Source organism: Betta splendens, chromosome 12 (assembly GCF_900634795.4).
Source record: "Betta splendens chromosome 12, fBetSpl5.4, whole genome shotgun sequence".
Classification (NCBI taxonomy): Eukaryota; Metazoa; Chordata; class Actinopteri; order Anabantiformes; family Osphronemidae; genus Betta; species Betta splendens.
Genome location: NC_040892.2, coordinates 6,072,754 through 6,098,441, shown reverse-complemented (window position 1 = coordinate 6,098,441; position 25,688 = coordinate 6,072,754). Strand labels below are relative to the sequence as shown.

At 39.0% G+C, this 25,688-nt stretch overlaps 1 protein-coding gene across 13 annotated transcripts in view; it reads left to right on the top strand.

Moving 5' to 3' along the window:
* LOC114867131 (myosin light chain 4-like) overlaps window positions 1–25,688 on the top strand; it is a 231,467-nt gene that overhangs the window by 14,646 nt on the left and 191,133 nt on the right. For 5 of the 13 annotated variants that reach the window (XM_055513691.1, XM_041073215.2, XM_029169528.3 and 2 more), the window contains exon 3: window positions 4,688–4,769. The exons of 1 other annotated variant lie outside the window; for it this stretch is intronic. In XM_055513691.1, coding sequence (XP_055369666.1) covers window positions 4,703–4,769 — 67 coding nt within the window. In that variant the 5' untranslated portion in view covers window positions 4,688–4,702. Of the gene's footprint in view, window positions 1–1,554; window positions 1,758–4,687; window positions 4,770–10,629; window positions 10,650–15,368; window positions 16,268–25,688 lie in introns of those variants that run through there. 7 more of the 13 variants (XM_055513693.1, XM_055513701.1, XM_055513692.1 and 4 more) reach the window with 7 other exon arrangements.

Here is a 25,688-nt window from a genome sequence, read left to right as displayed (position 1 = left end):
CGGTTACCATTGCGAATGCTCATGACGACACCAATTTGATTCTGTGTTAGTTTTGCAAGTCAGATCGATAAGGTTAAAAGCTCCATTTCTTTCTTTGTTGAACTTGACTTGACTTGCATTCCAAAGTGACCTAGATATCCTAGATACTGTTGGAAAAACACTAAACACACGATGCAGCAAACAGCATAATTATTTGTATTAATACATTTCTTTATTTTATACATTCATTTCTATTGGTTTGATTTTATAATTTTAAAACATTGGTAGCAAAAGACCTCAAGTGAGCATGTAAATACAAGTAAAATGTGGTTATTTACAAGGTAACTCATTAAGAATGTTAAGGCTCTAAAGTACTGTACAACCAGTGATGCTGCCTCTGTTTAGCATAGAATTTTGCCACCAGATGGCATTGTGAAGACAGATGTAAGACACCACAGTCCCTTATGTTACCTATGAGGATGAGTATAGTGTAGCTTCCATTTAAAAACTAAACGTGTTATGTTATTGTGTTATGTGTGTGTTATGTGTTATGTATAGTAATTATGTCATTCAGCATAAATGACACAGACATCAAAATCTTTACATTATTAAGAGAACCTTATGATTATCTGTAATTAGAAATGGTGTTTTTAAGGAAACTTTAATATGCAAGTTAAGTTTCTTTCTTTGTAGGGACTGTGGATGAAGCATCTGTCGTTCACCTTTATATTTTAATTTTTTTTTTATGGGATTCATTGAAGCGTGGTTTTACTGCAACCAGTTTTTTGACAGCTATCTGTAAATGCACCATCTCAAGTGTCAAGTCTCTGCTTTTCATTTGCTTTTCATTTTTTTTTAAATAAAAAAACTAGATTTACTGGTTAATAAACCAGTAATATTATTTTCCATGTCCCGCCAAAGACACATTTACAATTAAACTTTACAAGGGCTTGAAAGAGTCTCTTAAAACAGTTAGATTTTTGCCAAAGAGCATTAAAACAACACATCCGATTTCCAGCTTCTTTGCCCAATCATGCTTCTCCATCTTAAAGCCACGCGCTAAAGGCACAAGCATGACTGTTTCATTACTTTGAGCCCACTCCAAAAAAAGATCCTAAGCATCAGCAGCAGGTAGATCTGCCGAGCAGTCATTCTGTGAGCTTAGACTTATTTAACGAGAAAGAATTAATAGCCTTAGGCATGAATGAACCCAAACTGTGATTTTTAAAAAGCCCTAAACGTTCTCTTAATATTGCCTTCACTTGGAGCACAGCTGCATACTGCACCATTGAGTTGGAAAACATTTAGTCAACAACCTTCAAGGTTGTTGTACTATAAGAGTTAAATCATTTAGCTACTAGTGACAACTGACTCTATACACCAGAAACAGTGTCTGCTGTGATAGTGATAACTTGCATGTGGCCGCTATCCTGTATAATACTGTATGTAGTGTGATGAAAAGGTAGCATGCCCGCCTGCAGTAGCTCTGTTACATTTACTGTATCATTGAAACACTTGTCAACTCCTTTGTGCCTGGGGGGCCTATCCGACTTTCTCACCTTTTGTGCACCGCAGAAAGAGACCTTCAAAGTCTTCCACATTGCTGGTCAGCAAGAGAAACCGCCTTTGGAATAATCAGCATGGGTTCTTCTCAATCAGAGTGACTTCCACTTCACCTTTTCATTGTGTGCCACAGTTACTTGCTGTGCTCTGCACAATCTGTGTAACAAAGGACTCTCCACCCTGACCTAAAACAAAGCAGCAGGAACAGCAGAGAGGTAGGAAAAGGGAGATACTTTCTCTTTTTCATGGACCTACACACACACACACACACACACACACACACACACACACACACACACACACACACACACACACACACACACACTTCTGCACAAACATGCACACATTGCCTGGTAAACTACAAATATGCGCATAAAATTGTCTAAAAAATGAATCCTTTTTTTTCAGATTTTTTCATATTCATGTCTGGAACAGTGGTCACTATGTAATAAATACTAAATTATCACATCACTTTGTTGTTTGGTAATGTCACATATAAATATATCTGTTCTATCTCTGCACAGAAGAGGGTGTTTGGTTTCCCATGATTACCAGTGGGTCCTGTACAGTAGGTTATGACAATTACCTTGGACAACAAAGTACATACAGTACAGTACAGTACAGGCTGCAGTATCAGGTAAACATGGAGCTACTTGTGTTTTTATGAAGGCAGGTGATGTGGGTGCTGAACAGTCAGGTTCTCATAAGACATACTGTAGACTTAGTAATAAAATTCCAAAAGATGCTGGAGAACTCATAAATAATTGAACAACATAAGTACTGCCATTAATAGATGGTCAATGGCTGCCAGACGTCTGGAGCCATGGGCATAGCCCAATGTTGACGGGAAGGCGAGACCTTGTCTTAATCCCATAAGGCTTGCAGTTATGCCAGTTACTGTTTGTTCATGTTAATTAGCTAATTACAAATTGTGTTTTTGTGACTAGACCTATATTAATAAAAATATAGCTATGTAAACCACTGTTCATTATGTGCCATGCATAGGATGGTGCTGAACTGTCCATCTGAGCTTTTTGTCATTTCCATGGACAGTCCTTTATGTGTGTAGCATCTGCTCTATTTAGAGTGTTTGTCTCTAGAGTTTATTATCTCATTTTAAAATCCCTGCACACCCTGTACATATCACATATTTGTGTAAATATATTATTTGGAGTTAACATTAAGGGCTGTTGTCAAGGCTGGGCTGCAAAATAATTTTTCTTAGTCACATTATTAAAAATATTTACTGTTGGTGCTTGACTCTGGTGCTTGTTTGTTGAAATAAATTCCAGTGTGCTGTTAATGCTGTCAACACCGCTGAGCTGCACAGATATTTAGCCATACTAACCATGTGGGACACAAAGCTCATAGTCTCACCATTGAGGGAATGTTGTGTGTGTGTGAGTGTGTGTGCCCTGTTATGTTTCCATAAAGGTGTCGCTTTTGGAGGGGTCTGCACGTGATGTGTTGCAGCATGGCACAGCATGGTAATATCCAGTTAATGGTGCTGACTGTTACTGTGGGAGTCCACAGCAGCATCTTAAAATTACCAGTGCTATTGAAGGTCTCGGGAGCCAAGCCTATCGGTTTTATGGTCTGTCTTTTCTCTTTTTCTCAAGTTTTTATCTCCAGGGATTACAAAGTGGCCTCATGGAGCTGTGGCTCGCAAATCACATGGAGTTTCATAATCCCATATTTAAAAACTGCTTTATATTAGACAGACAGCATGAATAGTAGACCTTGCCAAAGACTGCAACAGCTCTCCTGTAGGTACACACCTGTTCACATTTTCCCGATTTTTTCCTCTGAAGAATTGATTAAATTACGTGCTGTCTTCGAGTCAGTGTGAAACCAAGAGTGAGAACAGCTCATACTTTCCTGTGGTTTGTGCTGCCAATCTTATGGCTATTTCTGCCAATTTAACATCCTTAAGCATACAACTATGTTCATCCATGCAAAGAATAGTATATTATGTATATTGGGCCTCATTTCCAGTGCATCAGTGTATGGTACGGTACAAGTGCCAGAATTGTCTTTGCTGCATGCACCATGATATCTTTTTTCAAAAGCCAAGAAAGGTTAGTAGCCCCTTGCACATATTCAGGTTACATCATGAAACCATGGAGCACAACTGCCAAAGCTGAAACATGCAACCAAAGTAAATGTCTCGGTGGTGTCTCAGGAAAAGGTTACTCTTATCACAGTGGAGTGTTTCTGCCACCACAGTTAATGTCATCAGAATGTGGTGGCTGTAGGTCTGTAGCTGGAAGTTGTTGTCAAGCAGATGCCGTTCCTGAATCTGTTTTTGTTTTGTAGTATTGCACCACTATTTCTGCGTGTGGTTCAAGAGATGTGCGCTCCTAGCATTTTATTTTACATTTCTCAGCATTTAGGTTGGTGAGGATTATGCACATTGCACATTCAATTATTGATTTGATAAATGCTCCTGTGGAAAGAGTCTCCCACAGCTGCGGACAGGGCTGCAGTTGCTTGGCTGCAGAAATTCATAAATGACATAAATGTGGGTGTTTATTTCATAATTAAGCTGTGTGCTATGTGTACAGTTAGACCCAATGTTAGCATTCAAGAGGCTAAAAATTGGTTTTGGGAAAGTCTCCCAGATTCTAATTTGTCAAATGGAATAAAAATACTTCAGCTCACTCAGTAACTTGCAGTAGCTCCTACCATAGTACTCTCACAGTCAGACAACATACAGTACAAACACACATGCTGTGGATACTGTAACTGCCCAGAGAAAAACTGTGATGCTCACATCAGAAATTTTTTAAAGCTCCTGAGATGTAAATCACAGTTTATGAGCCCACTGACGTTTTTCTGTAAACATCTCCTTTCTTTAAAAAAATACTTGTGTTTCAACAGCTATGAGTTAAAGATAAACTGTATGTAGCCAGCGAAGCAAACACAATCATTTACAGTAGATCTGACTTTTAAGCTTTGAACTTTGTAGTTCTGTGCTAAATTTCCCTTTTTTGTAATTCAAATGTGAAACAAGAAAAATTGAAACATAACGCCATAAACTGTAGGTACTTAATGTACACCTGTGTAAAGTGGCTCACTTCACCACACAGTAGCTTTAGCTTATATACAGTACCATTTATATGAACAATGTTTTTCCTGCCCACAGATCAGCTGTGTTTGTATGGTAGAACCAGAATTGTCCAAGCCTTTGGAAAAGACTGACCTACACATCACAACTACTGTACGTGGTGAGTGTTTCTTCTTGCTGCCTTTTGTTCAAAAGATCTGTGTTCAAAAACATCAAACTATCAAATTTGCTGGGAGCTATTAGTTCTGTGTGCAGATTTGTAGTTCAAATTCCGCATTGCTAAAAAAACAGTCCTCAAAAAAACTTTTACTGAAGGGTAAAGGGTGTTTAGTTCTTTATTTATTAGTAAACCCTATTAGCATCCTGGAATGAAGGAATTGGCTTTCACCGTCATTTTAAACAATTGTTGTCTTTTTAAACATATTTATTTAGACAAAATATGTAACATGTTAGACTGCAATTAATGTGACACATACACAGAAACTACACTCAGAAGAATATCCATGTTAGACAGTGCAGCAAGATTAACTTTGCACCTACAGTAGAGCTGTGTGGCAGGTGCACATTGTTTTTAAGGTGTTGCCTTCAGGTAATGCTTGCTTTTCTTATCTCCCATCAAAAAGTCAATTGACACTTTATTAACAGTGCAGGTGAAGGGAATATGAAGATGTAAGAGTACTCTAGTCAAACCCCATCTCAGTGTAGTGTTTTCAAAATTTGACTTCATGTTATGCTAATCTAAATTCCAGGGTACCTTTCTCTCACGTGCACAGTAAAACTATTATTGGATGTAGTTTGACATTATATGACAGTAGACCATATGCTCTACTCTGAGTCTAATGATTGTATAAAGCCAAGGAAACACATGTCATGTGACCAGTAACTATAAAAACACAGCACATGTTTGATTGACACCAGTGTAATGACACTGGAGCTTTATTTACATATTGCTCTGTGTGATACAGACACTTAAAGCTACATTAATTGTAGTTTTAAAACCGTGAATCAACTGTAAAAGGTGATTCTCACAGTAGTGCGCGAGAATGAGCTGTTGAGCTGAACACCTTTCAGCTCAGTCTTCCTGTTTAACAGCCTACAGATTTACTATTTACTAATGAACCCACTCGACACTAAGCTGAATCAAGAAGATGAAGGAGATAGAGAGCTGGAAACTTTCGAGTGAGCTGGTCTGCATCCAATGGGAGATTTGAGATGTGACATCATCTGTCACTAATATTAATTGTTAATTTAAAACTTGTTTTAAAAACCCATGGATGCTTGTGTACAGACCTTTTGGTTAAACAGGATTAAAAGTTTCTAATTTGCTAAATTTGTGTCAGTAAATATGGAAACGTTCACTGCATAACAGGTTTGATACAGTACCTTTCTGAAATAGGATGTGCCCCCAGTTTGTTTCACTTGGCAGGTTGCTTTATTCTCCGCTAAACCGCTTCTTCACCACAGGCAGCTTCGGTTGTTACACATCCCTGCATAACACCTTGCTTTATCAAGTCATTCATCAAGCTATTCTTGTGTCATCCTGTGTCAATAAGTTTGCCAAGTAGATTTATATTTTGTTTGAAGCAAGTTAATGAGTTGAGCCCATAGTCTCCAGGTTGTTATTTATGGGAATATAAAAATGATCTACCTACAGTTAGTGGCCCTTATAATTGCCAAGAAGAAATGCTGCCTCTTCTTCTGTTTTACCTTATTTTTGGCACCTCACCAAACCAGATAATGGTAGATTTAATCCCATCTTTAAAACTTTCACAACATTTAGGGATCATTAAAATGTGTTGAATAATTAGCAAGACAAATGTACAATCAAGTGAGGAGAATAGATACTGTATATGTACAGTACATATTGTAAACATGCATTGAACAGTATATGTAGGTATTTTTCTTCTGTGTTTATTTGTGTTGTGTGCTTTCAATAAGGGATGAAGTCACCTACTGTAGTTTATTCACTCGCTCTATGAAATAATGTAGTGAACAGATTAAAACCTGAGCAAAAGTGGCACCAGCAACAAAGTGGCGATGACCATATGGCTTAAGGTCATCCTATGATCTGAATTACTGCATGCTTAGCCCTTTCCGCCCCACAATCACAACACACAATAGGCAAATTTCGGTTGGTCTCCAGCCACGCTACCTCTGAGAGGTGTAATATCCCAGCAGGCCTCTGTATTTCTCATCATCATGTTTGTCTTTATTTATGCACTCATTACATTTTGATGCAGCGACCCCAGCTGTTACTTGTGCATACCATTTAGTGCAATAAACTCCCCCACCTAAGTGATTGATACAGCACGAGTACCTGCAAATAAACGAAAGCCTCTGTCAGCAATGTGCACGCTTTTCTTTTGATTTGTTTTGTTTTGCCTTCACACTTTATCTTTCTTGTATATCTTCACGCTACTAAATGTGTTTTGTGCATGTGCTGAAATGAAAACAACTTCAAGTGATCTTGACTGAGCATACAGATGCCCTTTGTTTGTATCCGTCTGATCTCCTACAGATGCATAAAATAGATGCAATCGTGAGCAAAGCCTCTAGTTATGCAGAGCATGAAACTGGAAAAGATGCCCCAAGGTATTCCATAAGTCTCTATGCATAACAGAAAATGTATGACAGCCACCAAAGTGACTTGCGGTTTTCAGGGGCTTTGCAGATCAGTAATTATTATCCTCAAAAGGTTTTCGATAAAATAGTTAAAAGCCTTCACATTCAGTACTACTGCTTAAATGGTGAAGCTGTATACTGTGGCCATCTCTGCATTTAGGAAAGGTGACTTTCAGAAAATCCAATTAAGCAGTTTCTGTAACTGGGAACTAATGAGGAGATTCAACTGAAGGAAATATGCTGTTTTCAAGAGACTTGTTTACATGTATGAAGCTGACCACCAGTCAACATCACCTTTTTCATCTGCAGCCTTAAATGCTGGTTGCTAACAGATTACGTGCTAAATATGCGCAGAAATAAATTTAAAGCTCATTTTCCTTTTGGCTTGAAGGTTGTGATCTTAATATTGGCTTCAGATGTATTTAGAAACCCATGTTATTAAAGTTGTTTGCTGGCTTGCTTTGGTATCTAGACGATCCCTTATCATCACACTCTGTGGCAGCACAATTCTTTTTTTATTTTTAGAGATGGCACTTTCATGCAGGGTGTCACGTTTTGCCAAATGAAGTTAGACAGAACTGAAGATGAGAAATATATTTGATCCTACATGCCAAAAAAATTCCAATTTGCCACAGACAAAGCAATTAATTTAATACATAGATAAAATGTTCTATCTATCTTCATGACATTTATAATGTCCACCTCCTTTTCTGTTAATGGCACCAGTTAAATTCAAAGCTTGTAATACTGTTAAAATCAATGTCAGACAAGATAGATTTAATCTGAATAGAAAGTTATCATTATTTTTTATTTAATACGGATTTTGTAAACTATTTATGCATTTGCATCCACTAAGATGGAAGTTATTAACATGTTGACCAGGTCTCTACGGCTAATGATAAATAATTTATGCTGTGGCTGCCAGTTTGTTGAGGGGCTTACGGGTGTTTGGCTATTTTGTCACCGCAGTGCCAGCAAACTTTATGCATGAAAAAGTGATATGATAGTCATAGATATGATATTTCCTTAGTATTTCGATGTACTAATGAGATTTGTTGAGCAGTGCAAGTTGTCATCTTCTCACTTCACAGACCTGATAGCCAGCTAATTAACAGCCTCTAAATGGCTCCTTTTCCTACTGAATGTACAAATCTTGTAAAGGCTTCAGGATCTGTACAGCACCCAACATTAAACATAATTTTCAGTCTATGATTTCCCTCTGGCATTAATAAAGTTGTTTGAACCTTGAATTGTAATGTGGTATAGATCGGACAGACCAGTGAGACTGTTGAGTTCACCTTCACATCAGGTGGTGTTGATTTGATTTTGAAATTATATTATATTGATCAGCAGCCTTTCATGCTAAAGTCAAACACCTTGAATTGGCCAAGTATATATAAATATATACAGTATTACAAATGAATGCACACTTAATGAATATTCAGATTAGCCTCTACTACTAATAATATTACAACCACCCCTACCTCAGCTCATGTCATTCTACAGTATGACAGGCCATCTCTTATTTACTATACTCTGTGCATTTGAATAGTTAGTGAGTGATTGTTTTCCAGTGGTAAACACTGAAGACTTCAAACGTTTCAGATCTATCTGTTAGGATTTATGCACGTTGATTTCCTCCAGGTGTTCTGGCTTCCTAGCACACTGACAAGTCTTGCAGGCTCATTGATTTGATAACTCTAAACTGCAGCAGAGAGTGTTGTGCAGTGAATGTCTGCAGTTGGCATCAAGTGGAGCAGACTGGCAGCTGGTACAAAGCCTACTGTACCTTTTAGCTGGTGTAGTGCTGGACAGGCTAAACAGAAAACACAGACCAAACAAAAATGAATGAAAGTGAAGCAAAATAAAAGGGGGCAGTAAAGAAAGTAGATGATGTACATGTAGTTGGTACAATAGACTTTGTTTAGAAACAATAAGCACATCTCTTATGTTGGCATGTACTGCTGCATTGAGGCATTCGCCTTAATAAGCAGTTTGAAAACACTCACTTCAGCCAATTTGCTGTTTCTTGCAGAAAAGGATTATCTTAGTGTGATGGTTAATTGAGTAGCATTTCAAGCGACAAGGAGTGAGACGCTGCACTTATCTGCACAGAGGAATCAGCGACAGTGCAGTCCAATATTCCTGCCACTAGAAAGCAATACAGGTATATCCTCCATTTTAGTCAGTATTTAGCTGTAGATTTGCCCATATACAGCTAAATAGAGTCACTGGCCTTGTTGGACAAAACCCCAGTTTTGTCAAAGAGCAGCCTTTGTACATGATTGCTTCTTCTGTTGCCCGGCAACTGACCTTGTCTCATCATGTCTGCCTGAACAGACGTGGTGGTTCAAGTAGGATTAGTGCTTTTACCAGGGACCATCACTGAAAGCGTACTAGTTTTTTGCTTTTGATTCTTTTTTGAATAAAAGAGCTATTGAACATTGAAAAAAAATGGAAGTTAACTAAGAACCAAGTAGTGAAGTTGTGATAACTGTAAATTTGTTTTGTCCTTTTCTTTGTGTTGTTTTATTACACTGATATTAGGTATTTAAAAATTTCAAACCAACAGACATCAGCCTTTCTTTTCAGAGGCCTTGTGGCATTCATAAGAGACAGAAATGAGTGGACCACAAAGTGTAGCAGACAAACGTCAAAGCAGACGGGATTCCTCCAGAGGTCCAATTTTTAGAACCTTAACACACAAACGTTTGTACTGGGACTCATTACAGACACGTCACAGCTGTAGGTTGATGATACTTAACATTCAGAATCAGCAGCCTTGGTACAGTATATGTTCCCATTCCAGCACAATGGCTCAGTGAGCTCCAGATGTTGTTTGTGAAATGCACAGCACTTTGCAAACATAGGAAAACACCTTTGTGATATTAACCTATCCACTGAGCCATAGATGCTTTCAGGTAGTGTAGCTGTAATGTGTTTATTGTTGTCTGGTTCAAAGATGAGTAATCGTTGTTAGTTAATTGGTCAAACATGCATCATTTGGAAATGCTTACTACTTACTGTTCTTACTACGGTATATATATTTTTTGGCCAGTATAGGATGTTTGTTGGGGTAAATGACTACAGTATGATCTCTCACAATGTCTTTTATTAGCTACATTCTGTTTTGTGTGATAGTGGCGTGATATTTGTATTCACATGGTACTGTACAATAGTTTTGTCTGAACACACATCACTTTGTTTAGAGAAGTAAACAGAAAAATTAAAGCAGATGCAAAGAAGTATAGTCAACATTTGCGTGATAGCAAAAGCACTCTAAAGATCTGCTTTGTCCACTTCTGCTAGGATTAAGGATTCGAATTACTGTAAACACAGAGGCATTCCAGCTGAGAAAAGCACCTGATAAGCTTTGAGGAAAACATCTCATAAGCCTGTGTGCTGCTGGGATAAACAGGTACAAGCCATTCAGAGACACGCTCCAAACACGGCATCAGAGGCACATCGGAAATAGCACAGTCCGGCTGAACAGTACAGGATTCTGCCGCCAAGCCAAGTACTCTGCAGAGAATGGAGGGGGGGGGGTATGAATAGCCTGGAAACTTCCCTAATCTCCCCGTCAGAATTCCAAACCGAGCTTGTGTAAAGGAGCCACAGTGATGATTCCTAGTCAGGGGGATGTGCACTATGTCTGCACTACTGTTGTATGCAGACCAGCATATGATTAATGAGAAAATAATAATAGATATTATAACATTAGAATATGTTAAAACATATAAAACATGTTAATATGTTAAAAGTTAAGCGCTGAACTTTTTGTATTGTGAACTACCTGTACAGTATTTCACAGTTTTTTGTAATCGGCTTTCATTTATGATGCAGCATAGAAAGTTAGTCCATGAAAGTAATACATTTCGCCTTGATTTCTGATGTGAACTGTTATATGTGATGGGCCTTTCAAAGGAAACAAGATCCACTGATTGTCTGAGCCACATACTGCATGATAATCTGACCCTAAGCATGGGGTGTGCTCCTCCCTGATTCAAGGTTCATTGGTTTAAGTCAGTGCTATTGTTATTATGAGTGCTGACATTCAATGCTTGGCTTCACTGAGTCTTTTTTACCAGCAAAGGTCGCTTCTATATATATAGGAGTGACTGAGTGAAAGAAACCAAATTGAGCTCTCTTTAGGTCTTTTATGTGTACAGTCTGTTATTTCAGTGTTCAGAGAGTGTGCCAATCTGATTTACCCCTTGAAGGATGACTTTACATTAATATGCATACTTTTTATTATGCAAGTGTTTGAAATTTTCCATGTAGAACGTAATTTATCCCAACTGTAATTCTTGGCTACCACTATTTTAAATGGTGACATGTGAAATATAGCACTGGGTATCACAAATTGACTCCCCTCATTTCATATACAGCTCCTCTTTATCATGTTGTAAACTTATTGTGTTTTGATTAATTTCAAATTGCTTGCTTTGCTTCAGTAGAGTGTGAAATGCACTTTCCCTTTTTGTAGTTTTTCAATTTCTATCATTGTGAGCAGAAGGAAAGAGTATGAGGTGGGCTAAGAGAATCAACACATGGCTGTCTGGTGTAATTTGGAAACTGAAGTATTAACAGGCAGTGGCTTCGCCAGCTAGGATTCATCAGCATGGTCTTAATTAAAATGTTTACACAAATGTATGTTAGCTGGTCCCTGCAACACTTATTTTATTATAACATTGTGATATTAGGACTGGACTCATATAAGAAAGTTTCTGAGTCGCTACACCACTATAAAACAGATTCTGCTTATGGAGCCTGTCCATCTATAGAAGCTCATCTAATTTATGATACAGCCTCCACTGTGCAGAATCCCCAGTCCACTATCTACACATCATTGAGTCCTGTTGACTAACTGGTATTTAACTGCCTCTATGAATAAACAACCAAGCATGCAGAGTATTTTTAGTATTTGTTGAATTTAAGAATTGCTGTATTAAAAAAAACAAAAAAACATCCAATAAGTCATTCCATATACTGTACAGCTCAGTCAAAAAGGCCCCAATGGGAAGCAACTGTTAATGGTTGATTCCCTTTTTAGCCACTTAACCAGCCAGGTCTGAGTCACACACTATCAGAGCCATAGGAGGAATGTAACTGTTGTCTCAGTCACTCTCTTTTATTACCAGACCAGACCAGACCGGTGATCTGCCTGTCGTCATTCCTGCTGTTATCTCAGGGATTAAGGTCTTGCTGCCATCGACCACCCTCTCTTGGCTTGGTCACACAGATACTCTATATACGCAAACAGCCTGAGCACTTCCCCAAAACGTGGGCATTGAAGCACACACACATTTAGATGGAAGGCGGCAACCGGTTGCATATGAATGATTGGATCTAATTCAGTGAGATCTCACATTATTCGAACTTTGTGTCTCTACAGTAAAACCATTTCAGGCCACGTGTTTTGTGCATGTGCAGCTATAAAATTAGCTGCTTTTGCACATTTAATATTGACAAAGCTGAGCTTAATTACGATTGCACATATCATTTGCACTGAAAGAAAGTGTATTGTTAGCTACTGTGATAGTGCTGACTGCATAAGTGATATTTGCTTTTTCACATCTGTATTTTTCACATCATTCATGAGATGATGGGTGTCTAACTGTATTTTAAACAATAGCAAAAATCTGAACCAAATAGTTTTTTGCTTTAGTCCTGAGTCATCAAGACATCAAGACTCTCTGCACCCTCCCACAAGCAGAAAGTTGAGCTGATATATTCTCATCCATCTGCTGAGGCGCTGGTCAGGATCAGAAAGGCTGTCACTCTTTATTCAAGTTCTCGACCGCTCTGACTTCTGTCCTGACACTGTCGTCAGTACGAACTGAAGGTTTGCACTTTGGTTCAGACCTGCATGTACATTTTTAACACTCCCATCACTGTGCACCTTCACTGAATCTGTTGAAAAACGAGAAGCATGTGAAATTCTACATCATCTTCCATCAGGCTTCTGCTCTTGTTTTTGTTTAGTTGTTCATTTGCAGTACTATTATAATAAAAAAATGCAAATCATCTAGTTGTATTATGAAAACTTCACCATAAGAATCAGTATTTATAATGTGACAAACTTTGACACAACTGAAAATAAGTAGAAATCTATTTTGAGTGGCTCCTGCAGCTCTCAGGCTGCTGACAGCTCTTTAAAGTGTACAGGGATCAGTCAAATTACCACTTGATTGATGCTGGAAGCAGTAATCTACTGGTTCAGTCATTTCTATAGCAGGGCACTGATTGAAGGCCTTGTTTGAAGTGAGTATGACAGAAAACAGTACGACATCTTTCCCTCCGCCTCCCGTCCAGCCTTGGCTGGACATTCAAGAAACTATTTGACAAAGCATCCACCAGTTTAGGCCTAATGTTCAAGCGTGCATTTGTTATTTCTTCTTTCTTTCTATTTATCAGTATTTGATGTTCATTTACTCTTGTTGGCTCCACATTCTAAACTTTAGCAGCTCTAACCTTGAGGTCAACACGTCAGTGTTGGTTAAATTCAGTTCTTTATGTTCTGTCACAAAGCAGGCATGGTCGATGTCTATGGATTTTAAGCTTGTGCTGAGCGAAATACCAGTAATAATTGCTAGTAATAGTAAAAAAACAATTTCACATCACACATCAATGATAGTAAATAAAATGAAACATTGCAACTTTTCATGTCTTCTCTTTTTCAATTTGGCCAAATAACTGGATTCTATACATTTGATGGTTCAGTTAAGGTTTTCATTCACACTTTGCCGGTCACATTCACATATACACAGCAAATAACGACAAATTAGCTGTCAGGTTTACTAGCCGTCTGACCTCAAAAACAAAGACAAGGGAGATAATGATCTTAGGCCAAGGACAACGACACAAACATGCACACACACACACTAAAATTACATTGTTCAAGGACTTAGAGCTCTATATATTGACAGATCAAGGAGGACTGGCAACAAGGTAGAGAAGGGTTTTGGCCGTATTACACTGAGCTGATTAATTGATTAATCAATATATATATGTGTGTGTGTGTGTGTGTGTGTGTGTGTGTGTGTGTGTGTGTGTGTGTGTGTGTGTGTGTGTGTAGTTTTTTTTTTATAGCATATCATCACGGACAACAGTACCTGCTGATGAGTGACTATCATAGTTGTTACTGTTCAATCAGCGTAAAACTTAGAATGACTTGAATGATTGAATGCTTCATTCCCTAGCTCTAATAACGTTTGCTGGCTTTGGCGACTGCACCTGGGGATGCATTCAGGTACTACTGCATATGGTATATTGTCAGTAACTGCGGATATTCACACTGTATTTATTTTTAACATTTATGGGCTTAACCATTTGACCTTTCCAGCACATTAGGCTTTAATAAAGCATTAATTAAGAGCCTATTTTGGATCCATGAGCGCTCGCCAGGTTCCTAAATATGCCAGGACCCCAATCTGCTCAGTGAGAAGGTGAAAATGCAACCTATTGACATTCTAGGAAATAACTGATAGTTCTCACGTCATAATAACTAAAGGTTTGGCAGACAATGTACCTCTTAAATGCACTAGCGTTATTGCATACATCCTGAGCCATATCTAACGCATTTTCCTCAAGTCGTATCATAGAGAATTTCCTTTTTAAAAATAAAATCAAACTAATTCATTATGACAGCTTCTGCTTTGTGCTCAGCTTTCCTGACACCTCTGACATAAACGAAGTGTTTGTTTGCTACAGCAAAGGTCCAAAATATAATTAATAAATTAACAGCGTTCTGGAAAACTTCGATTCCCAGACTTCCCCTGATTGGGAAGCTGAGCTATTTTGGTCCCTCTGTTTCATGAGCTGATACCCTGGCCATGCTCTGATCCCTTTGTCCGCCAGAAACACAGAACATTTTGGGCCTAATGCAACTGGACCCTCGCTAATAACAGCAAATAGCCCTGTCGGCTAGATGACAGCAGCTGAGAACAATACTTAATGTTGACATCACTTGGTATGGGGATCTATTTTGGGTTGCTTCCTTTTATAGTGTGCTGTTGGAAATTGCTATTTGGCTCCCTAGAGAAAGCACATATAAAAGCTTCTGAAGAGGAGGTGCCCCTGTGTGCTTGGGACTCACTTTACTATTCCAACCCATTCAGACTCTTACTTGTTACAGGTTCACCTCTGAGTGAGTCCCTGAACGACATGGCACCTAAGAAGATTGAACCGAAGAAACCCGAGCCCAAAAAGCCGGAGCCTAAGAAAGATGCAACTCCAGCAGCTAAGCCAGCTCCTCCTCCAGAGCCACAGCCTGAGCTTCCCAAAGAGCCCGACTTTGACCCCAAAAGCATCACCCTTGAGTACACTGCTGACCAGATTGAGGAGTTCAAGGAGGCCTTCACCTTGTTTGACCGGACACCCACCGGAGAAATGAAGATTACATACGCTCAGTGTGGGGACGTGATGCGGGCTTTGGGCCAGAACCCCACCAACGCAGATGTGCTGAAAGTGCTGGGAAAACCGCGGCCAGAAGACATGAGCACTAAAATGGTGGATTTCGAGACCTTTTTGCCAATGCTCCAACACATCTCTCGCGCGAAAGATCAAGGCAACTTTGAAGACTTTGTGGAGGGGCTGAGGGTTTTTGACAAGGAAGGCAACGGCACGATCATGGGAGCAGAGCTGCGCCACGTGCTGGCAACACTGGGAGAGAGGATGACGGAAGACGAGGTGGACAGACTGATGGCTGGACAGGAAGATGCCAATGGATGTATCAACTATGCCTCCTTTGTAAAGCACATCCTCTCTGGATGAACGGGACGTTTAATAAGAGACTAAATTTTACATCTCCACTCTCTGGATTGTTATTTAACACTGGTCCATTTAGAGGTGAGCATGTCACTTAGCCAGTGACATTCATGTGCTGTCAGTAGCAGAACTACTGTAGATGTATGAAGAAACGCTGAGCAAATGATTTATGATTGATTCTTTTAATAAACCCCCTGAAATGCCAGTGGGATACTGTAATATGAAAGTTCATAGAAAATCTAATAATAAAGGAAACATGACAAACTGCTTCATAAATGTTCTTTCACTGTATCAACATAGAAATGAAAGTGAAAATGATTATTCATGCTGTGTACTACATAAGTGCATTTTTCATGTTTAGTCAATTTTTTTTCACATCAGCTGGATTAATTTGATTATGACAAGTATTGCTGAGACAAATGAACAAATAGATTTTGGCTCCATCTGCGAGTAGAACAGATTTGACTCATTTCTTCTGTTCCACTATACACAAAGAACATTTGGATGAGCGTTCTTTTCATTGTGTCTGAGGGGCAGCTGCTGCGGATCAAGCTATACTCCCACCTCCCACATTCTGCACTTGCGCACACACACTGTCGTACACACAGTTCGCTTTGACAATTACTAGACAGGTGCTCTGAGGACAGCCGTCCTCATGTCTGTGGCAGTAGCCAACAGAACCATTTGTGCTGGCTTTTCAGCAAATATTTAATACAAGGATTATCTCATTGTCAATATTGTCATAGATAGAGCGCGCTGTTCCTTAAATGTATGTTCAAAGCAAACTCACATTTTATTATTCACATCCACAATTCACCATAATTCTGTTAAACAGGCTTTACGAGTCTACAATCATGTGCATCTTTTTTCAAAATTCAATGTCATCATTTTACACTTAGTCACAATCATACGCACGTTTGACTTTCTTAGGGTGCATGTGCAGTAACGGACGTCGCTGGCCGGGACTTGCCGGTTGAACCACTTGACTCAATTAAATTGAAAGCGGTCAAAAGATTAGAGACGCATCACTTTGGTTTTCATTCACAGTGGACTTGACGGTACATGAACCCTTTCACATGACAAGGAAGCAAGCTTTTTAAGTTAAAATCAGACATACAGGAGGTTGCTTGTGTGGTGGATTTTGAGAATAAAAGCAAAATAGGTGCAACTCTTTGAGCAATTTGCATTGCACAATTCAAAGTAAAATTTGACCCAACCTAAATCTGTCCTGAATCCAAAAAGCCTCCTGTCCCTATCCAGTGGGTTGACCCCTACTGTAGCTTAAACACCTGAAGGTGGAAAAGAACGTTTCTGCAGTAAGTTTAGCACAGCTTTAAATCCTGCTTGGCAGATGCTTTTTGAGTGAAACAAATACTTTTATTTGCCTCTATTTTACAACTTAAATGTGTGCATTTAAAAGAAACATGTGCTTTCCGTGTTTGCAACAAAAGCCTTACAGTGAAGTTAAGCATTATATGTAAATGAAGCGGGAGAACAGCACGACTGTTTACCATCACTTGTGTTGTTAATTAACCAATTTATCTGCTGTTGAAATTTGAATGTGGACATGCGCTGTATTTAGCAGCTATTTTTAACTTACTGTAGACGAAGTAGAAAGATGCAGCTAAATAGGCAGAAGTGGCACTTACACTGTGCAGCTGTCGAGTACATGCAAAGGAGGTTCTAAGTGCACTGAGCATCCAGCTCCATACCCGGTTGAGAGCCAGCCAGTAATTTAGGCCCATTGTGATTAATCAGCAGCTGTTAGCTTTAAAGTCCTTTGTCAAATATGTGGGGCTCTTGTCTGGGAATCTCCAACAGCTTGTATCCATAAGTTTTAATTTTAGTTGTGCAGAGAATTCCCCCGTGCAGCAGGTGAACACAAGATGTTAAATATTTATACCGCGTGTCAGAGGTGATGCCTCGGCTGTTAAATTCAAAGCCAAGGGTTTTTTCTTTTTTGCTGTTGTTGTTTTAGAGTGTATGTCAGATATACAAACTGCTCTCTCCATGGCTGTAGCGGCCCAGGTGGCAGCATAAAACACCACTGCACACACACACATGCACACTTGAGAAATATCAAGTGGCAGTATTTTGTCTCATTTAAAGTGATAATTTGTGAGAGCCTCATATTTTGCCAAGGGCAGCATGTGGCGTTTGGTGCCATGCAGTTATTGCTATAGTGATCTTGCACTGCATCTTAGTTTTGGCAGTCAAACTGTGTACTGAGTACTGAGTTGACTGCTACTTTATATTTTATATTTCTGCACTAGTCCTGTTTTTTGTCAGAAATACTGTATAACATATTCTATTATGTAAATGGTTTTTATTGGAAGGAGTACATCACATACCAACCAACAATTTTGTTTTCACCTGAGCATCCGTTCATAAATAAGACATTTATCTTTATTTTTCTCAGCAGTTTTTTTGCAGTTTAATTGAGGTGCAGATTCTGAGAATAATGACTAAAATAAGTGTGGTTTATTTATCCATATTTTATTAATGGATTGCTACATCATCTGGAGTCAAAGGAGGTATGTGAAGATCAGCCTGTACCATTAGCAAGCAGCTGACAATTTGTCACAGATGGATGTTGATATATGGGAATAGTAGTGTATAAGCCTCATTAGCTGGATCTAGAGTAGCCCTGTTAGCATCACCTGGCTAACTACAGTGGTTGATGTGTATTTTTATACAAGACCTTTATTACTACTGCCCAAGGTGGACTTCAGAATGACCAGTGAGGACAAGCACAGCTGTATGTCAGGATTTAACTGCTGGCTGTATTAGTGGCCGGCTCAGGTGACTTTGAGGCATCTCTGAGTTATGCTGCTATGGATTCAGACAGCCAGGGGATTTCTTTGATACGCTGAGCTCCCCTCTTTTCCTCTCCTTTTCTCTCTCTATAGACTCACATGCCACAATTGTGTTGCATTTGTGTCTTTCTCCCCATAGTTGGGCTCATTCTTTCATGTCTCCCTCTCCACTATCCCATGACCCCAACTGGCCCAGTAAGATGGCCGCCAGGAATTTTTCCTTTTCACTTTGACATTCTATCAACCACATATATCTGATATTGTCATTATGATGCAGAGCATCACCGAGCTTGTTAGCACTAATGAATTTAGTATACACGACTGATGACTGTAGTAAGTAATGACTGTGATGTTGTCCTTAAAAGAAATGACAGCTAAGATATGTAAAGCACCAATACTTTGGCTATGTCCATAACTTATAGTTCATTTTTTTCTCAGCAACAATTAGGTGAGTTAATCAAACAGCTGGTACTTTCCAATCTGAAATCTGTAGTTACTACAAACCCAAATTTAAAGAAACTTTGATGGCAGTCTTTTACCAATAATCTCTTTCTTTTTGATAAGCATTTTCTATTTTTTTACGCATACGTCCTTAGCGTAGTGCTGGCAAAGACTCTCTATAATAAGCAGCAGCTTTCATTACCATTGATTCAACACATGCTGTGTCCAGGGATCGATACTTCTTCACCTTGTGCAGCAGAGACGCCCGATTAGATGCAAGACCAAGTGCAATAATGAGGAGTGCCTGAACTTACTTCTCACCAATATGGGAGTCTATAACGTTTAATCGGATTTGTGTGAGACTAATCAAGGCAAGGTTGATTAGCATTATGTCATTGTTTGCGCTATTTGCATACAAAGAGAATGCACATTTTCATAAAGGAATTCTTTCAAACAATCATGTTCAAATACATATATTATGAAATATGATTGCTTTCACTGTTAGGAGACTGGATAAAAACATTAAGATTCTGTTTGTTGATGAAATGAAAATGTGAGCATCCTCTGAGAGTGTGGTTGAATTCCCTTTTGGACTCTTACTGTTTAAATGCAAATGAAAAACTGTAATTGGATTAGACTATTTTCTATTCTCTTGAAATATGAAGGTTTTCCTTTGGCACAAAATATATGAAATTGTTGAAAGCATCATTTAACACAGGGGAGACAATTGCGGTTCAAAATGCTTGTGGACGTTAATTCACTAATTACCTTTTCATATATCCAGTGTCTAACTTAATTTTAAACATTACACAGCCGTTTACAGATCTTTGCTAAAAAACAGCTAAAAAACAGCATGTATTGTTGTATGAAGCAGATTGTTCGTGCAGGAGTACACTCCGATGCTTGACAGGCAAATCAAAGTTTAGAAAAGAAACATTGCTAAGCTGTGTTTCACCTTTAAACTAATCCTTCGCGTGACATTTATTATAAGCGTTGACCTATAAATAAAAATAATTTTTTATTAATGTTTTTCTGCCTGTTCCATGACTGCCCACAGGGAAGGTGAGTGCCTGCCTAAACCTCCAGAGGTGTCTCCTTTGCCATCCACAATTGCATGGAGATAATAGTTTTCTATAGTCTGCACTTCTCCACAAGAAGCCACAAGAACATGATTCATTTCAGCAAAGGTTGTGGATATGCATCTACCAAGCAGCTGCCATTTTGGCATTTTTTAGCATTTATATGCAAAAGCAAGGAAAGACCGCGTTGGAACTTCATGCCCCGAACATCTGTGTCAATCACAGAGAATTAAACCACTTGGCATTACGTCATCCACTTCTAGAGGGTAGCACTTAATGTAAATCTGTGCCCTAAGTCCTAATCCTAATTGAGTGCACTTATTTTAGCTGTAACTGACAAACCATTGTAGGGATTACAGATATTGCCTCTAGCCAAAACATCTAAGTAGCATCTATTAGGGAATGTCTTACATTTCTCATTAAATTTCAAATGTAGTTAGCTTCCAGACTGCTTTAAATGATATACTGAACAATGTAAAATCCAACCTTTTCCCCTTCTTTTGCCTCAGAGGTGCAGATTATCATCTTGCAGTTGTACTTCTGACCCATATCATCTACCTAATAAACCTGAGGTCACACAAAATAAACATGGACTTTTAGGTCAGAAATTAATTAAAATAATCTTCTCAAGTAATTAGGCTTCACTATGGCAAAGAGGATGCTGGTTTTCCCCACTTTCTCCTAGTGGAATTCATTACTTTTGATCTTTAAGCTTTAAAAAAAACATTAAATAGCAGCAGCAGTTGTAGCTACAAGGAATGAAGAAAAAATATGTTATGTTCTTACACACAAACAGTGACATTAGTGATGAGGTGATTTAGCTGAGAAATAGCCTCTGAACATATTTGCTGTACGGAGACATAGCAGGTGGATTAAGTCAGAAGCTAATAAAGTTGTTTCAACAGCTGCATAGAAGAAATTATTCCTATGCTCTACAACTGCCACAACAGTAGAATGTGCACATATGTTGAATATCAAAGGCACAGAACTTCATCAAAGTAAATACTTTAGTTTATCGTGCAGTATGTCATGTTTACAGCAATAGCTGCAACTGCTGTTAAGATGTTATGTTTATTGTCTCAGGATGTTTACCAAATGCAAAACAAAACGTATTTCAAAACAAAAGATGTTGTCTTTACGATTCCATTCCTTTCCATTCTGTGAAAAGGGCCTGAGTGTATTAAGCAAGCAAATGGTCAACTGAAAATTTCAAGTGCAAAGACAAGTGAAATTGACACGGCTGCTGTTATCGCATTTGCTCACAGCACTGGTCAAACTAGATAATGGTGGAGTCTGGCGTCCTTTGGCTGCGTGCGTTGGGAGAGTACACATGATGGCATCCTTTCTTTTGTCTTTAACAGATTAATGGTGTGGCAGTGTGTTATTTCCCGATGACCAACAATGTCATCTTTGCATCAGTGAGGTTTTAGAAGTGCTTTCAGCACATCACAGTAATAATAGGCTGGTAACCAGGACAGTATGTGGTGTCCGATATTTCAGATTATTTGGAAATTAACAACGTTTTTGAAACAGGCCAGTCAAACCTCAGCTGACTGGTAATATGGAAAGCTGTAAAAACCCACCCCAAACCCAGCAGAGTGAGGCGCCATCCAACAATACTGCCGACCAAGCTACAGCAGTAGAACTGTGCAACAAGCACTGTTCTCCAAATGAGGTCTTCTAGTCATGTAGTTCTTCAAGGATTACAGACACCTTTACTTGTCCACCACAAGTGAGAGGCTACCTGACATACAGCATCCCCATAGCACTTTATGAATAACATGCAAAGAAAAGGCTTCTTTTAAATACTGTAGCAGCTGAAATTATTTATGACCTGACAGGTCTTATTATTCCATGTGTATGAATTAATTTAGCAACATATCAAATTAAAAAAGCTTAGAGTGCAGACTAAAAAATCTGAACTACAATCCTTGTTACTTTTACACTTGGTGTGAGAGAATTAAAATGAGATGTTCAGTAGTGTCTGCATGATGTATTGGGGTCTTAGCGTTTAGTTGATTAAATCTCTACAACTCCCCCAACCCCTGCCCCCAACTGCTGCAAATATGTCCTGAAACAGTCTGTTTTTCTGCACACAAAGTGGTTCATTGTGAAAGTAAAAGCAACACACTTACACTTTACATTTTTATGTATTATTCTGTTATATATTACAGGTTTTTATTCAACAGTTTGGATATGCACTTACTTGCATCATATGCTATACTGGTCCTCTACTTACAGTCTGCAGCTTTTTTCCCGGTCACAAATACAAAGCCCTACAGTAAATCTACAGAAAGTTTTATTAGACCGAGCGCCGTGTTCAAAAACAGCAGGTACTGTAATATGGGGCATTATTGCACCCCCCCACTCTCCACCAGAGTTCTGCAGCCTCTTGACATCTACAGTGCTCTCCCTGAGCAGACAGAATCTTGGATGTTAGAGTTTATGTTGTTACAGTGTCATGTTCCCTATAAGAACAATTTAGTTTTTTTACTTAATTTACCTATAACCTAAACTCAAGCCTGGACCTTTTTAGTGACATTATTTACATACATATGTATTTACATTTTGTACATATAGACATTAGAAAACCAACAGTCAATTATGTTTGACCTTGTAGTAAACTAAAGCTTTCCAATTTGTCTGTGGCTAACCTTACTTGTTGACATCGCCTGTCAATTATAGATCCTGAATATACCCCAATTAGCTCCACTGCCCTATCGCTGTCACTGTCCTTGCCAAGATGATGAGAGCATTGTTAAGGGCAATGTGGGACTTTAGCATCATGGGTGTTATTTTCATAGCTCTGGCCATCATGCCTGCAGGCTATGCTGATATTTCACTAAGCAACTTGAAATCGGGGGACAAAGTGGTGCAGCATGACCAGACGGCACAGGTCCACATAAGCGAGTAATGATCGGCCAGACAATCAATTTGTGAACAAACCACTGCCAATTTTTTAGTAATGCACCAGGATGCAGACACACATACAAACACTAATTTGACACTTTTGACAACCACTCTGGTGCCTGTTAGAGAAAAAAAATGCTAGAATGTTGGTTTGAAACTGCTTAAAAGAGAGATTGCCTTTATATTCCCAGAGGTTTTACCTTTCCACATCTTGGATCAATATTGTCTATCTAGTGAGAGCTTTTGATAAATGCGCAGTCTTTGCAGTTTCCTTCTCCCGACTAACCAAGGCTCTTTCTTTTTCAGCAAACAAAACCAACATCTTCAAAAGCCATTTTTATGAATTTTAAAGAAAATGCGGCAACTTAATGGTCAGACATCCTCTGTGATCGCGAAGGAAACCCCAGAATGAGTGTAATTTAGCCAACAATAGTGTTTAGAATGGTCTCGGGTTTTTCTATCAAGTCCTGGAAACACTCTTTTTAACCCAAACCAATAACAAACATTCTTCCAGTACTCGGCTGTTAGCACATAAGGTAGGGAGATACCAATTTAATACATGAATAAATAACATTTTATTGATTCCCAAATATTCTCTGTGTATGAGCATTGAGCTGTCTCTCTGGTGTTTGTGAAATAAAACATGTATTGAATGATGCAAGAAAGGTTCCGCTAAGCACTACAATGCTGCATCTTTGGGCTGTTCTTTCTTCATCAAACAGACGTGAGTTCAAATAAATATGATATAATGCAATATTTATTGCTTTGTCCACTCCTTTTAATGTTGCAGAAAGTCAACACTGCCCAGCAGAATGTGTAGTCTCTGCAGTGAGATATTTTACAGTAAGTGTAGAGTCATATCTTTACCAATTACAGTAGTTGTACAGTATAATGAAAAACAAAAAGAAACTGCAAATGATACTGTATTACTGTGCTGTTTTATATATAAGTGGTCTTATACCAATAAACTATGAAAAAGAACTTTGCCCCTGACACCCCCACACACAGAACAGGTGTGGAGGTGGACAGCAGCACAGCAGAGAAACAAAATGTAGGCTTCTAGTCTGCATGAGACTTTAATGCCACAGGGAGTTTGACTCATCGCATGAAGGAAACAGTGCTTTTTATTTGAACAGTACACGTATGAAATGCCAATTATTATACTGTAAAATAGGCATCAAGCTCTGCGTCAGCCTGGTCACCTGCCTGCATCTTCTATCGTCTCACGTCATTGATGATCTTCATTAACAATCAGTGGTTAAACTATGACTCTCAGTCCCAAGAGGAGCACACATTCTGTGCAGATTAAGAACTGAGGTGTTTCAAATAAGACGCCTCCAGAATTCTACAGTTTTTCACTGTCGTCCTTCATCATCTAGAAAAAGAGGAAAATCAGCTGTGGCAGGTGAATTGTGCTGCACACGGCCTCAAACAATACAGAGACAGAAGGGGAGAGATTGCTTGGCAAATGGTTTCTTGTCCAACTAATATTTGTAAAACACAGCTATGCCTACCAATGTTGGCCCATAGGGTGACATACAGTGAATCTAAACAGAGGCCGACTGGAAGCTAACCAACCCTGTTGCTCTTCATTTCTACTGCGTCCACACCATCTGACAGCATCAGAGCTGGGTTGTAGGTTACACGGGCATCTGCATGTTTACCACACTATACAGGCAGTGTTGACGTGCTGATGCACAGTAAGTCAGAGGAGGCTGCGATCAGCTGCTGTGAGAGCAGAAGTGTTAATCAGACTGTCGGATGGAACAAACTCTAGCTTTTGAGTCAGATACAAACCTCACACTTACTACAGCATCTCGTGCGGGTGAGGTTTCAAATAGCTTTGATTGTTCAAACCACTGAATGAGATCCTTAGTTTTACAACGATTCATTGTCAAAAACAGCATTAAAGTCAAAGAGCGCTGCAGAAAAAAAGGGGAGCCAAATAAATGATGCAGTAACAGACAGCGTGCGTGGCTGCAAAGGCACGGTTCCACGCAGAGATCCAAGAGAATCCATGAATTACGTTAAACCGCTTTAATGCAATTTCTTGTTCTGCGAGCGGGATCTCTTTGCATGTGCAACTTATCTCTTCTGGAGACAAATCTAACGGCCGCCCTATTACTCTCCCATTATCCACTTTCACACTGTGGCATTTTCACAGAAGCTTTAGCTCCAGTGAGAAGGCACGATGGCCTCCAATTGAAGGCATGTTAAAAAGGTCACACATCCAAATAAATGCCAACAATGCCAACTTATTTCTCCTTCTATAAACACTCAAGCAAAACAGAGGCCTTGCTGCACACAGAGGGAGAGACCGGAATGTGATGGAGTGTGAGCTTGGCCTTTAATTAAATAGCAAAGGACGAATTTTTTTTTTGGCCACAGCTGAATGGATCTGTAGAAGAAACTAAGGTTCATTATGACATGGCATTGTGTCCA